This window comes from Mustela putorius, unplaced genomic scaffold, assembly GCF_011764305.1.
Source record: "Mustela putorius furo isolate JIRA1106 unplaced genomic scaffold, ASM1176430v1.1 tig00003896_pilon_pilon_pilon, whole genome shotgun sequence".
Lineage (NCBI taxonomy): Eukaryota > Metazoa > Chordata > Mammalia > Carnivora > Mustelidae > Mustela > Mustela putorius.
This window is the reverse complement of record NW_025422045.1, coordinates 14,456,084-14,471,056: the sequence shown is the minus strand read 5'-3', so window position 1 is coordinate 14,471,056 and position 14,973 is coordinate 14,456,084. Positions and strand designations below refer to the sequence as shown.

Here is a 14,973-nt window from a genome sequence, read left to right as displayed (position 1 = left end):
AAGTAAAAAAACAAAAAATAAAAGTTCCTCAGAATAAAATTGCCCTTTCTTAGGACTACCCAACTACTCTACCCAGCTGTTATTATATTTCTGTTTCTAAGAGAAATGGTCAGATTCCTCAAAAATATCTTTCTCCTATAACCTCATTCCAAATCCTTTAATTGTAGATTAAGAAAGCTTATTTGAATTGAAGTGGTCTATAGCAGTTAAATGAGATATTGAATTGGAGTTTTTACTCTCCTATTCTAAAAGTAAGAAAAAAGCTTGAGACAAGATTGCGGGGATGTAGGAGGAGGTGCCCATTCAACCTGCACCCTAAAGTGAGCTGATTACCTTCCAAAGATCTCCAATCACCCACGAAATCAGCCTGAAATCAGAATTATACACGTCTGGATTTCTACTGGAGCAGAAGACGCCAGTGGGCAGGTAAGGCGGAGTGGGAAAGTTGGACTGATATCAAAAGATAAATAAAAGGGGGAGGGAGCCACCAGAGGCGACCCATTGGAAAGTAATATCCCAATACGAGAGTGCCCTGCACCTGGGGACCAGCATTAACTCGGGAGTCTGGTAGAAAGCACTCAAAAAGAGCAAAGGATCACGGGGGGAAATTGCGGAATCGGGGTGTTAGGGTCGGGGCTTAAGTCCCCAGACCCAGGACAGCCACCCCTGGCACAGAGCCAGAGAGAGTGCGGCAGAGAAACCAGGTCTCTCCCTGAACCACCAGCCCGTGCCTGAGAGTGCATGGCGCCCGGCTCCCGTGAGGGGCTGGGAGCCTTGCCAGCCAACAGAAGCACAGCCTTTTGGCAGTCCCCAGGCAAGTGCCCTGCTGTGCCATCAGAGTCCGAGTCATGCCCCGCGCCCTCCCCTGAGAGAGGTGCACACAAACGCCAGCCAGGTGCTCTCTGACCGGAAAGACCAGGCCTCCCAGCCTAGGCCAGCGGGAAAATCTCAGTGTGTGATCCCTGTTTGGAACTTCTTTGGCAGTCTGGAGCTGCCCAGAGAGCTGCCACTGCCATGGTTTTGGGTACAAGCAAAAAATCCTGAGTCCCCAGGGACCGCGACTGGGAACCTGCTCTGCCAGCAGCCAAGGGGGGATTTATATGGGCTCTGCAGTCAGACTGAGGCTTCTCTCTGAGAGGGAGGTCAGGGTGCAGTTTGCTTTCCTCTAAACCTACAAAAACCATCAAAAGCGGTCAAGGCAAGAGAGAAAAACAAAAGTGAACAAATATAAAAACCTCCAGAGAACAAAAGCCTGAAAAAAAACAGTTTCCTCAGAGCCCACCCCCTTGAGGGGGATGCCAGGACTTAGCTGAGAGAACGTCAGGGACTGAAAACCCACGTGGCAGGCCCCTCCCCCAGAAAACCAACCCGGAAAGGAAAAAAAAAAAGACGACAAGAGAACAACCACGACTACTTCATAGGACAATTTTTATTATTAATTCAATCCCACTATTCTGGCTCTTTTTTTTATATAGTTAATTTTTTATTATTATATAGATAATTTTTTAACCTATTTACCGTCACAGTGAGATGTCCAGTACATTAAATTCCATAATAACCTTCTAACCTGAACTTTTTGAAACATACACCTGTGTTTTCCTTTTGCATTTCTATTTTTTAAATTTCTTTTTTTTTTAATTTTAGTTTAGTTTATTCCTTTTTTTAATTTTATTTTCTAATATTCATATAGAGTTAAACTTCAAGGTAATCCCCTTTCCCCAATCAATGCCACCTCTATAGGTAAACCAATTCCTAATCCCCCCTTATCTTAGGGAAGTTGAGTCCTTTAACAAAGATATCAAGATACATCCAGGAAGAATCAAAACAACCTTCCTCACCCACACTGAGAATTTACAACCACTCTCCCATCTTTTTCTTCTACCAGTATTTCTGGTAGTTTTTGTGTTTGTGTTTGTCCTGATAGTATATAAATCTTACACTCAGGGTTCTTTTTGATGAGGTTCTTCATATATATATATATATTTTTTTTTTCTCTTGTCATATACTTTTATCAGTCTTTTTGTTTGTCTGTGTCTGTTTGTATACTTCATAAATCTTACCCTGGGGCCCATTGGGGATAAACCTTCTCTTTTATCTTACCTTTCTTTCCTGTCTCTCTCCCTTTCTCTTTTTTTCTTTTCCTTTTCTGTTTCCACTCATTTGGGTGGGGAACCCTGATTGCTGAGAAGCATTCCAGGGTGCACTTTGACTGCGCCACAGTCGACATACCCAGCTACACCCATTCAGCCATCTCTCACCAAAATGACTAGGAGGAGGAATGCCCAACAGAAGAAAAATACAGAGGATGGACCTTCTGCAACAGAGCTAACAGCTATCAACATAGACAATATGTGGGAAAGAGAATTCAGGCTAACAATTATCCAAGCAATAGCTAGGTTGGAGAAAGCCATGGGTGACCAAACGGAATTGATTAGGGCCGAACTGAAAATGACCAGAGATCATGTTTTCAATATTAGGGAAGAGCTGAAAGCTACCAAGGATGAGCTTCACAATGCTCTCAATGAGTTCCAATCTAATCTAAATTCTCTCAACGCTAGAGTAACTGAGACAGAAGATAGAATTAGTGATCTGGAGGACAAACAGATAGAGAGAAAGGATCAGGAGGAAGCCTGGAACAAACAGCTTAGAAGCCACGAAAACAGAATCAGGGAAATAAATGATGCCATGAAACGTTCCAACGTCAGAATTATTGGAATCCCTGAAGGGGAGGAGAAAGAAAGAAGTCTAGCAGATATAGTGGAACAACTTCTTCATGAAAATTTTCCAAATCTCGTGAATGAAACCAGCATTTATGTACTAGAGGCCGAAAGGTTTCCCAGCAAGATTACAGATTCTCGAAAGTCCTCAAGACACCTAATAGTAAGAATGAAGAATTATAATTGAAGGCAGAACCTCTTGAAAGCAGCTAGGACAAAGAAGATCCTTACGTACAGAGGCAAGCCCATCAAAATAACTTCATACCTGTCCACAGAGACCTGGCAAGCCAGAAAGGGCTGGCAAGATATATTCAGGGCACTGAATGAGAAGAACATGCAGCCAAGAATACTTTATCCAGCAAGACTGACATTCAAAATGGTTGGAGAGATAAAGAGTTTCCAGGACCGGCAAAGCTTAAAAGACTATGCAACCACCAAGCCGATACTGCAGGAAATATTAAGGGGGCTTCTTTAAAGGAGGAAAAAGTCCAAGAATAGCATTGAACAGAAATATAGAGACAATTTACAGAAAGAAAGACTTCAAAGGTAACACAATGTCAATAAAAACGTATCTATCAATAATCACCCTCAATGTGAATGGCTTAAATGCGCCCATAAAACAGCACAGGGTTGCAGACTGGATAAAACAACAGGACCCATCCATATGTTGTCTACAAGAGACCCATTTTGAACTTAAAGATACACCCAGACTGAAAGTGAAGGTATGGCGAAGCATCTTTCATGCCAGTGGGCCTCAAAAAAAGGCTGGGGTAGCAATTCTCATATCAGACAAATTATATTTTAAACGAAAGACTGTAGTCAGAGATCCAGAACGACACTACATCATTCTTAAAGGGACTATCCACCAAGATGATCTAACAATTGTAAATATCTATGCCCCCAATATGGGAGCAGCCAATTACATAAGAAAACTGTTAATCAAGATAAAGAGTCATACTGATATGAATACACTAATAGTAGGAGATCTTAACACACTTCTCTCAGAAATAGATCATCGAAGCAGAAAATCAATAAAGAAACAAGAGCATTGAATGACACATTGGAACAGATGGACCTTATAGATATATACAGACCATTCCACCCTAAAACAACAGAATACACATTCTTCTCAAGTGCACATGGAACTTTCTCCAGAATAGGCCACAAATAAGTCACAAATCATGACTCAACCAATACAAAAAGACTGAGATTATTCCCTGCACATTCTCAGAACACAATGCTTTGAAACTGGAGCTCAATCACAAGGAAAAGTTCAGAAGGAACTCAAACACCTGGAAGTTAAAGACCACCTTGCTTAAGAATGCTTGGATCAACCAGGAGATCAAGGAAGAACTGAAACAATTCATGGAAACCAATGACAATGAAGACACTTTGGTCCCAAACCTATGGGATACAGCAAAGGCAGTCCTAAGGGGAAAATACATAGCTATCCAAGCCTCCCTCAAAAAAATTGAAAAATCCAGAACACAGCAGCTGTCTCTACACCATAAAGAACTGGAGAATCAACAACAAATCAAACCAACTCCACACATAAGAAGGGAAATCATCAAGATTAGAGCTGAGATCGATGAGGTAAAAACCAGAGATGCAGTAGAACATATCAATGAAACTAGAAGCTGGTTTTTTGAAAGAATCAATAAGATCAATAAACCATTGGAGACACTAATCCAAAATAAAAGAGAGAAAGCTCAAAAACATGAAATTATGAATGAAAAGGGAGAGATCACAACTAACACCAAGGAAGTAGAAACAATCATCAGAAGTTATTATCAACAGTTATATGCCAATAAGCTAAGCAACCTAGATGAAATGGATGCATTCCTGGAAAACTGTAAACTCCCAAAATTAAATCAAGAAGAAATTGACAACCTGAATAGACCAATATCTAGTAATGAGATTGAAGCGGTGATCAAAAACCTCCCAAAAAACAAGAGCCAAGGACCTGATGGATTCCCCGGAGAATTATACCAAACTTTCAAAGAAGAAATAACACCTATTCTCCTGAAGCTGTTTCAAAGAAGAAAACTTCCTGACTCTTTCTATGAAGCCAGCATTACCCTGATCCCCAAACCAGACAAAGACCCTCCCAAAAAGGAGAATTAAGACCAATATCACTGATGAATATGGATGCTAAGATCTCAGCAAGATCCTAGCAAACAGGATCCAACAGCACATTAAAAGATTATACACCATGACCAGGTGGGATTCATCCCTGGGCTACAAGGATGGTTCAACATTGGCAAATCAATCAGTGTGATAGAACAAATTAATAAGAGAAAAGAACCACATGGTCCTCTCAATTGATGCAGGAAAAGCATTTGACAAAATCCAGCATCCATTTCTGATTAAAATGTTTCAAAGTATAAGGATAGAGGGAACATTCCTGAACTTCATCAAATCTATCTATGAAAGACCCACAGCAAATATCATCCTCAATGGGAAAAAGCTTGCAGCCTTCCCATTGAGATCAGGAACAAGACAAGGGTGACCACTCTCATCACTCTTGTTCAACATAGTTTTAGAAGTCCTAGCAACAGCAATCAGACAACAAAGGGAAATAAAAGGTATCCAAATTGGTAATGAAGAAGTCAAACTCTCTCTCTTTGCAGATGATATGATTCTTTATATGGAAAACCCAAAAGACACCACCCCCAAACTACTAGAACTCATACAGCAATTCAGCAACGTGGCAGGATACAAAGTCAATGTGCAGAAATCAGTGGCTTTCTTATACACTAACAATGAAAATACAGAAAGGGAATTTATAGAATTGATTCCATTTACTATAGCACCAAGAACCATAAGATACCTGGGAATAACCTAACCAAAGAGGGAAAGGATCTGTACTCAAGGAACTACAGAACACTCATGAAAGAAATTGAAGAAGACACAAAAAGATGGAAGACCATTCCATGCTCTTGGATTGGAAGAATAAACATTGTTAAAATGTCTATACTTCTTAGAGCAATCTATACTTTTAATGCTATTCTGATCAACATTCCACCGGTATTCTTCAAAGAGCTTGAGCAAATAATCCTAAAATTTGTATGGAATCAGAAGAGACCCTGAATCGCTAAGGAAATGCTGAAAAACAAAAATAAAACTGGGGGCATCACGTTACCTGATTTCAAGCTTAACTACAAAACTGTGATCACCAAGACAGCACGGTACTGGTATAAAAACAGACACGTAGACCAGTGGAACAGAGTAGACAGCCCAGATATGGATCCTCAATTCTATGGTCAAATAATCTTCGACAAAACAGGAAAAAATATACAGTGGAAAAAAGACAGTCTCTTCAATAAATGGTGCTGGGAAAACTGGACCGCTATATGTAGAAGAATAAAACTCGACCATTCTCTTACACCGTACACAAAGATAAACTCAAAATGGATAAAAGACCTCAACATGAGACAGGAATCCATCAGAATCCTAGAGGAGAACATAGGCAGCAATCCCTTCGATATCGGCCACAGCAACTTCTTTCAAGGTATGTCTCCAAAGGAAAAGGAAACAAAAGCAAAGATGAACTTTTGAGATTTCATCAAAATCAAAAGCTTCTGCACAGCAAAGGAAACATTCAAAAAAACAAAGAGGCAACTCACGGAATGGGAGAAGATATTTGCAAATGACAGTACAGACAAAAGGTTGATATCCAGGATCTATAAAGAACTCCTCAAACTCAACACACACAAAACAGACAATCATATCAAAAAATGGGCAGAAGATATGGACAAACACTTCTCCAATAAAGACATACAAATGACTATCAGACACATGAAAAAATGTTCATCATCACTAGCCATCAGGGAGACTCAAATTAAAACTACATTGAGATATCACCTTACACCAGATAGAATGGCCAAAATTAGCAAGACAGGAAACAACATGTGTTGGAGAGGATGTGGAGAAAGGGGAACTCTCTTAAACTGTTGGTGGGAATGCAAGTTGGTGCAGCCTCTTTGGAGAACAGTGTGGAGATTCCTCAAGAAATTAAAAATAGAGCTTCCCTATGACCCAATTGCACTCATTGGGATTTACTCCGAAGATACAGATGTAGTTAAAAGAAGGGCCATCTGTACCCCAATGTTTATAGCAGCAATGGCCATGGTCGCCGAACTGTGGAAAGAAACAAGATGCCCTTCAACGGATGAATGGATAAGGAAGATGTGGTCCATATACACTATGGAGTATTATGCCTCCATCAGAAAGGATGAATACCCTACTTTTGTAGCAACAGGGACAGGACTGGAAGAGATTATGCTGATTGAAATAAGTCAAGCAGAGAGAGTCAATTATCATATGGTTTCACTTATTTGTGGAACATAACAAAAAGCATGGAGGACATGGGGAGTTACAGAGAAGGGGGTTGGGGTAAAGTGGAAGGGGAGGTGAATCATGAGAGACTATGGACACTGAAAAACAATCTGAGTGGTTTGAAGTGGCAGGGGGGTGGGAGGTCGGGGTAGCAGGTGGTGGGTATTATAGAGGGCACAGATTGCATGGAGCACTGGGTGTAGTGAAAAAATAATGATACTGTTATGCTGAAAATAAATAAATGAAAAAAAGGAAAAAAAATAAAAGTAAGAAAAGATAAACCTTAACAATATGGAAAAGTCTAAGTTTAGCCCACCTATAGACAGAAAAAGAAAATAGTCTCAAACTTTTGACTGTTCAAGGAAAGCTACAAGATAGTTGAATTTTAGAGCCTATTCCTTAAAATCATTAATAAATTACAGACCATTTAAGGTATCAGCTAATTTTCCAATTCTGCCATTCTGATAAGCTAGCCCTTCTGTTTTTCCTTCAAGGAGATCTTGCGGCTCCAAATCCGTTTCATGGCATTCTTTACATCCTCATTCCTCAGAGTGTAGATGAGTGGGTTTAACATTGGGGTGATGGTAGTATAAAACACAGACACAGCTTTATCCAGTGGGAAAGTAGTGGATGGACGCAGATAAATAAAGATACAAGGGACAAAGAAGAAAGTCACTACAGTGAAATGAGACCCACAGGTAGATAGAGCCTTGCGCCGGCTCTCTGAAGACCGCTTGCGAAGACTAAATAGAATAACAGTGTAGGAGGCCAGAAGAATGAGGAAACACCCCAGAGAGATGAGACCACTGTTGGCAATCACCAACATATTTACCAGGGTTGTATCAGCACAGGCAAGTTTTAGGACTGGGTGGACATCACAAAAGTAGTGGTCAATAACCCGATTATTGCAGAAAGGTAGCTGAAAGGTCAGGAAGGTCTGAACAAATGAATGACCCAGGGCTCCCAACCAGGACAGTGATGCCAGCACAATACAAACATTGGCACTCATGATGGTAGTATAACGGAGAGGTTGGCAAATGGCAGCATAGCGGTCAAAAGCCATAACGGTCAAGACAAAAATCTCAGCACAACCAAAAAAGTGGAAGGTAAACATCTGAGTTACACAGCCCCAGTAGGAAATGGTCTTTTTCTCAGAAATAAAGTCTGCAATCATCTTAGGTGCTGTGGCTGAGGAATAGGCAATGTCCACGAATGACAGGTTACTGAGAAAGAAATACATGGGTGTATGGAGCCGACGATCAGAAAAGACCGTAAGCAGAATGAGAAGATTTCCCACCATGATCACAGTGTAGAAGAGGAGGAATAAGGCAAAGAACATCAGTTGCAATCCAGGATCTTGGGAAAGTCCTAGGAATATAAACTCAGTGACATTGTTAGCCACTTCCGTGGGGACCCAAGTGATACTGGTTTGGTGGCTCTGGTTCCCTGCAAAAATAAATAAATATCATAAACCACTGTAAGCATGGTAAAGTCCAACAGGAAGAGTCTTATGAAAATATTTGAGTGAGGCTAGATAGTAGGTGAAATTCTTCATATTTCTTGAACATAGTTAATGGGTATTTTCTTCACCATCAATTTTCTTACCACATTATTGACTCACCTTGTTACTTAAGCCTATAGTTCCTTTCTCCCAAATAATGATCTAGAAAACATGAAGGTTTTTCATTTGTTTTTAATGTTGTTCCATAATCCATCTTCTTGTCTTTCTCTCTCTGTCTCTCTCTCTCTCTCTCTCTCTCTCTCATTTTTCCAGAAATTCTCTTTGGGTTGGAAAATTTTAAATTCATAATCAAATGGATAAGTTAATTTCAGAGGGTTATAATAAATGTAAGAAGTCAGATGCTGAGATGTGATGTCAAATTTTTTAGGTGAATCTTTTTTTAATATAATGTACACAGATCAGCCTTAGAAGAATAACATTCTATTTTATCAAGTGAGAAAGATTGTTTTAATTTCTAAATTAAGTTATAAATTTCAGTACAATTAAAAATTAAGTCATTTTAGTGATGAAAAACAACAGATACAAGCGCCTCCTGCTCACCAATAACCCATACTTGCAAGTCAAATTGAGGGAGTTTGAGTCCTCAACCTTGGTCTGCATATGAAAATTTCATTTTGTTTGCCAGTAAGGAGTATCTGAGTGGTCAAGCTATACAGAAAAATACTTTTCCCTGTGTTTCTCTAAAGAGTTGAAAAGTTTAAAACTTATTGAGATTCAGTTCTTTTGCCTTGAACAAGCCCTCTCTGTGTAATTATAGGTAAGCATCAGGAATAAGATTTACAATACAGATAATGCTATAAATGATAATTAAAGAAGTGCCTAATACCATATATGTATATGGTATTATATAAAGTATACAACAGTATAAAGTATATATGGGGATCCTGAAGGCATACGGAACCAAATGTTGGGTAAAAATTGTCAGGGAAGATTTCCTGAAAGAGATAAATCATGAGACAAGATCTAAAGAAGCTCCTCAGGATAAAAATGGCTTTTCTGAAGCACTGCAAATTACTAGATATATTCCATATTTGTTAGGAACATCTCTTTACTGCCTGGATAGTGGAAGCTGAGTAATTTAAGACTGAGCATCCTTACCTTATTGGATTAGCATCCTTATTAGATTACTTTAAGTAAATCAATTTATTCTTTCTGAATCTCAGTTTTCACATTTATAAAAGATGGGTGATATAGTCATTTTACTCCATGAAGCGATATAGATAGATGATAGATAGATAGATATAGATAGATATAGTCATTTTACTCCATGAAATAGAATGAGATCATTTGTGTAAATTTCTTTTTGTATTTGTGAGGTGGCTTACTTTGTAATTTGAATCTATGAAGTGTGATCTTTCTAGTTAGTAGAAATTTTAATTTGATCTATTCATCTATTATATAAAAATTATATAGGCAATATATAGATTGTCTATAGACAATAGAAATAAAAGATATTGAAATTCATCCATGATTATATTCCTGAGATAATAAACTATAATATCAATCCATTTCCTTTGAAGACATATTCTTAACAGCAGTAATACTGTTAGTAAACTTTTACTAAGCACTTTACTATCTGCAGGACTGTGTGCTAAACTATTAGGATATGTCCCCTCATTCTATACTCACAGCAACATTGTAATTTCTATCTCCATTTTAAAGAGCACCAAATTTTTAAGACTTTAGGTAAATCATCCAGTATAACAGTCAGTGAAGAGACTGGTATTTGAATGGAGCCATCATTAATTCCAAAACCCACGTAATACATACCCTTAAATAAATGAAAAAGGGGTAGAAAGATAAGTAAACAGATTATAATGATAGATGATAAATAGATGATAGATGATGGAAAAGTAGATGGATAAACTTCTCATGAAAAATAATTTCATTAAAAATAATCAAATGCTCTCTTATGTTGCAAAGTACTTTGATTAGAGAATGTATTCCATGAAAATGTTTGAACATTCTGGGGCAGCTGGGTCACTCAGTTGGTTAATCGACTGCCTTTGGCTCAGGTCATGCTCTCAGGGTCCTGGGATTGAGTCCTGCACTGGGGTCCCTACGCAGCAGGGAGCTTGCTTCTCCCTCTGCCTCTGTCTTTCTCCCTGCTTGTGCTCTTTCTCTGTCAAATAAATAAATAAAATCTTTTTTAAAAAGATGGCTCAGTGGGTTGAGCCGCTGCCTTCGGCTCAGGTCATGATCTCAGAGTCCTGGGATTGAGTCCTGCACTGGGGTCCCTACGCAGCAGAGAGCCTGCTTCCCTCTCTCTCTCTGCCTGCCTTTCCATCTACTTGTGATTTCTCTCTGTCAAATAAATAGATAAAATCTTTAAAAAAAAAATCTTTGAACATTCTGACACTGTATCAGCAAAGCTAAATTGTGCTCAGTCATAACTAATTGACAGAATCGTAAGGGTTGAAAAAACATTTAGGTAATAATAAAAAACACTTATATTACATTTACTACGTTCCAAGCATTGTTCTAAGTGGTAGTAATTCACTTAATTCTCATAACATTCATACAGTGTAGCCTATCGTCATCATCCCCACTTTAGAAATGAGGAAACTGAAGCATGGAGAAAGTGCATAACTTGCCCAGGGTCACAGAGAAAGGTAATTGGCAGAGTTGGTATCTGAACCTAGGCAATGGAACTCCAAAATTTATGTTCTTAATGAATTTGCACATTGCTCAGGCTGTGGGCATCAAAGTCAGTATATCTTCTCTCTCATTTGAAAGTCTTAAACTTTCTGTAATAGTCAAGGCACCATTTCTGCTACTCATGATTTTTTTCTGAAAAGCTATATACAGTTCTTATAGGCAGAGACCACAGTTGCTACTGGCAAGATCATCACAACATTGGTTCTGTGCCCAACTTAGCTTAAACTTACAATGAGAATGCAATGAGTGATGTGATTCTGGTCATTAATCTTGACACTATTTCAGTGACTTTGGTGGCAACCAAATAGATGAGACCCACATGTAAGCAATCACCATTCCAGAGGAGAGTCAGGGGCACCTCTCCAAAGAAGGTCTTCACTGAGTGGAATTTTGAAAGAGTTAACTGATGATGAATAGGACTGCAAGGTGAGGACACAGAAAAGAAGACAGGGCAGAAAGGATGTTCTAGGTCTGGTGGATTAGGATATAGGAATAAAAAGGGTATAAATCATCATGGCATCCCCTCTGAGAAATGCCAACAGGTTTGATACAATTCATCACAGAATCCATGAAGGAAAGTGTCAGGAAGTAAGGCTAAAAAGGAAGAGGAGATCAGGTCATGATCTTGTGGGTTAAGTTTGAGGAGTTGGAATTTGTCAGGAATGATTTTGGGAATCAAAAAGAACGATGACTGCTGCAGCAGGAGGGCAGTGGGAATGGGAGGTAGTAGAGAGTAGTTGCTATGAAGAAGCCTGAAACCCAGCTTTCCTAGATTCAAATTCAAGCTCCCCTATTAGCTCACACTATGACTTCAGGGAAGTTAATTAACTTCCCTTTACCTCAGTTTTCTTAAGGGTTAAAAGTGGATAAGAATTGTATACACCACATAAGTGCTGTATGGGTTAGATCTGTATCACGTATGAAGCACTTATATACATGGCATGCTGTAAGTGAATATTTAATTACCTCTACCCATCTTAGTGATGAGAAAACATGCTGAATACAAAGAGGGAGAAAGTCTGGATTGGAGTCATTTTAGGACATTAAACTCCTTACTATATTCACCTCCTAATTCCCATTTATACGTATTTGCATGTGCTCTGTGTTTAGAAATGGTCTCTACTGCTGACACTCACCCTCTCAAATATTTTCTGTGTCAGGAATAGTATCAGAATACAGTCCATATTCTTTTGTTTAATCAATTAATTAGCATATAGTATATTATTAGTTTCAGAGGTGCAGTTCAGTAATTCATCAATTGTATATAAAACACAGTGTTCATTACAAGTGCCCTCCTTAATGTCCATCACACCCACCTAAATTATTTAAATTTAAGCCCACCTAAATTATTTCAAATCAAACAAATAACAAGACTGCAGTTCCCTGAAATCCTCTTGGGAAAAGATTTAGTCTTTAATTTCTTTTTTTTTTTTTACTATTTTAATTTTTTATTTTTTCAGCATAACAGTATTCATTATTTTTGCACCACACCCAGTGCTCCATGAAATCCGTGCCCTCTCCAATACCCAACACCTGGATCCCCCAACCTCCCAATCCCCCGCCCCTTCAAAACCCTCAGACTGTTTTTCAGAGTCCATAGTCTCTCATGGTTCACCCCCCCTTCCAATTTCCTTTAACTCCCTTCTCCTCTCCATCTCCCCTTGTCCTCTATGCTATCTGTTCTGCTCCACTTCTGTGAGTGATCTACAAGGAAAAGAGATCAAAAACTCTGGATCTCCTTCCTAACATAAAGTTCCCTCCCACAGCAAGCTCTTTGTGCAATAGTGTCCTTGACTTCAATATCCCTCATAGAGACATTATGATGACACATGTACATGTTTTCATGTCTCTGGTCACTTAACATCATTTTATTACCTGTCAATCCTTTGAGCTTTTACCTATAAAACATTTAAAGTCCCAATATATCCTGTTCTCCTAACTGTCCACAACTGAGGAAGTAACTTACTAAGTACCTGTGGAACTGAGAAATAGGGAACAATAATCTGAATAAGTAAACTCTTAAAAAAAATCTGCACATGTGTAAATGTAACACAATGTAGACTTTTCAAGGTAACATCTATATCATCTTCTACATTTCACACAGTACCAATATTTATTTATCCTTTCAACTGATAAATATTCATGGAGCACTTTCTCTGTGTCTGGTATTCTGCTGTGAATATAACAAGACAAATAAAACCTAATACCTGACATAAAATCTTTCATTTTAGAGTAGTGCCTTTAAAAGGCCTTCTCAAATCATCTTAGACTGGACCATAACTTATGTAAAATCCTATACTTATATAGATGAAAAATAACTTTAGTGATCCCTTGACTTTATTTTATTCATCTAACCATTGGTGAAAGCAGTGAAGTGCAGGGAGGAAACAATTATCTAGGCTGCACTGTTAGTGTCAAACTAGAACTAAATTCCAATTGAAATTATATTGATACACTTTAAATTATAGTAAACCGTTTCCTAAATTACTGAATATAACTATTAGAACAGATGTTGCAAGTGGGTGAAGAACTTAAAGATTCCTTTTTATCCTGAATATAATTTGAAACAATGAAAACTGCCCTTGCTTCTTCCCCTGGTTATTAACTTATCATTACAAATGGGAAACTTACGCTGGGTATCTTCTTGAGTCTGGTCCCACAACATGGATTTGGACAATCTGAGATCTTCTTGGATCAATAAAACTTTCTGAGATGGAAAAGAGATCTGTACCTAGATATTCATGCTAAAAGATTGAAATCTGTATACAAATGCTTCTCTCAGGTGTGTGTCGAATTTTACAAAAGGATTATACCTACAGCCTGAGAAGGGATCTTATGTTATTGATCCTCTCCCTCTTTCTCTCTCCTCTCAGAAGATTTAATGAACTTATAGCTATGCCATGGCTTCTGAACAGGACTGTAAGACTTTATTTCTATATTCCTGGATGCTAAGAGAGAGAGTCTGCCAGCAGTCTTTATGTATCACCACAGTCCTGAGGGAATGGCTAGACAGGTGATTAGGTAGCATTGGAAAGTATTGTTAGGCAGAGAAAATACGAGTATAATTACCACTAAGGAACACCTTGTAAAACTATATTGAAGGCTAATTTGTAAATTACTAGTTAAAAATATGCAGGCCATCTTTACAGCTTTGCACAATTCATGCAAAGTTGGTGCAAGGGAAGGTGGATGATGCTCAGTATCACAATATTGCACCACCAGCCCAAGTATAGTAGTTTATAAAACTATTAAACTGTTTTCAGTTAAAATCATTTTAAAATTTGCTAAAGTTCAGATGGTAGGGGAGGCAAGATAGTGAAAGGGAGGAGACCTCATTTCATCTGGTCCCTTGAATTTAGCTAGATAATTATCAAATCAGACTGAACACCCATGAATTCAATCTGAGATGTAAGAAAAGAATATCTGGAATCGTTTTTGCAAGATAGGAGGTATGGAGAAATGAATCTGAGGGAATATATCAGCTCAGTGGTAGGGAGAAAGGCCTCAGTAAGCCAGCAACCATAAAGTGATAAGGCACCAGAGAGGGCAAAATCAGAACCATTAGAAATGTGCTTTAGTGAGAGACTTCCCTGCCTGAAAGGTGCTCAGGTGGTGAAACAGGAAATAGGGTAGATTTCTAGGTGGGACACTGTGGTCTCAGGATCCCCAGAGTCACAGAAAAGACAGGGGTTCCTGAACTAATAAAGTTCCCAACATTGGAACAGGGAAACTGGGTAT

The 14,973-nt window shown here is 38.6% G+C and overlaps 1 protein-coding gene across 1 annotated transcript; it reads right to left on the bottom strand.

The window, feature by feature from the left end:
* Window positions 1-7,524: 7,524 nt before the first annotated feature.
* LOC101679582 (olfactory receptor 4S2-like) lies at window positions 7,525-13,900 on the bottom strand. Its single transcript, XM_004781748.2, has 2 exons — window positions 13,867-13,900; window positions 7,525-8,501 (listed from the first exon to the last, which is right to left on the bottom strand). The coding sequence occupies exons 1-2, from the start codon at window positions 13,898-13,900 to the stop codon at window positions 7,525-7,527; spliced, it is 1,011 nt and encodes a 336-aa protein (XP_004781805.2).
* Window positions 13,901-14,973: the final 1,073 nt, after the last annotated feature.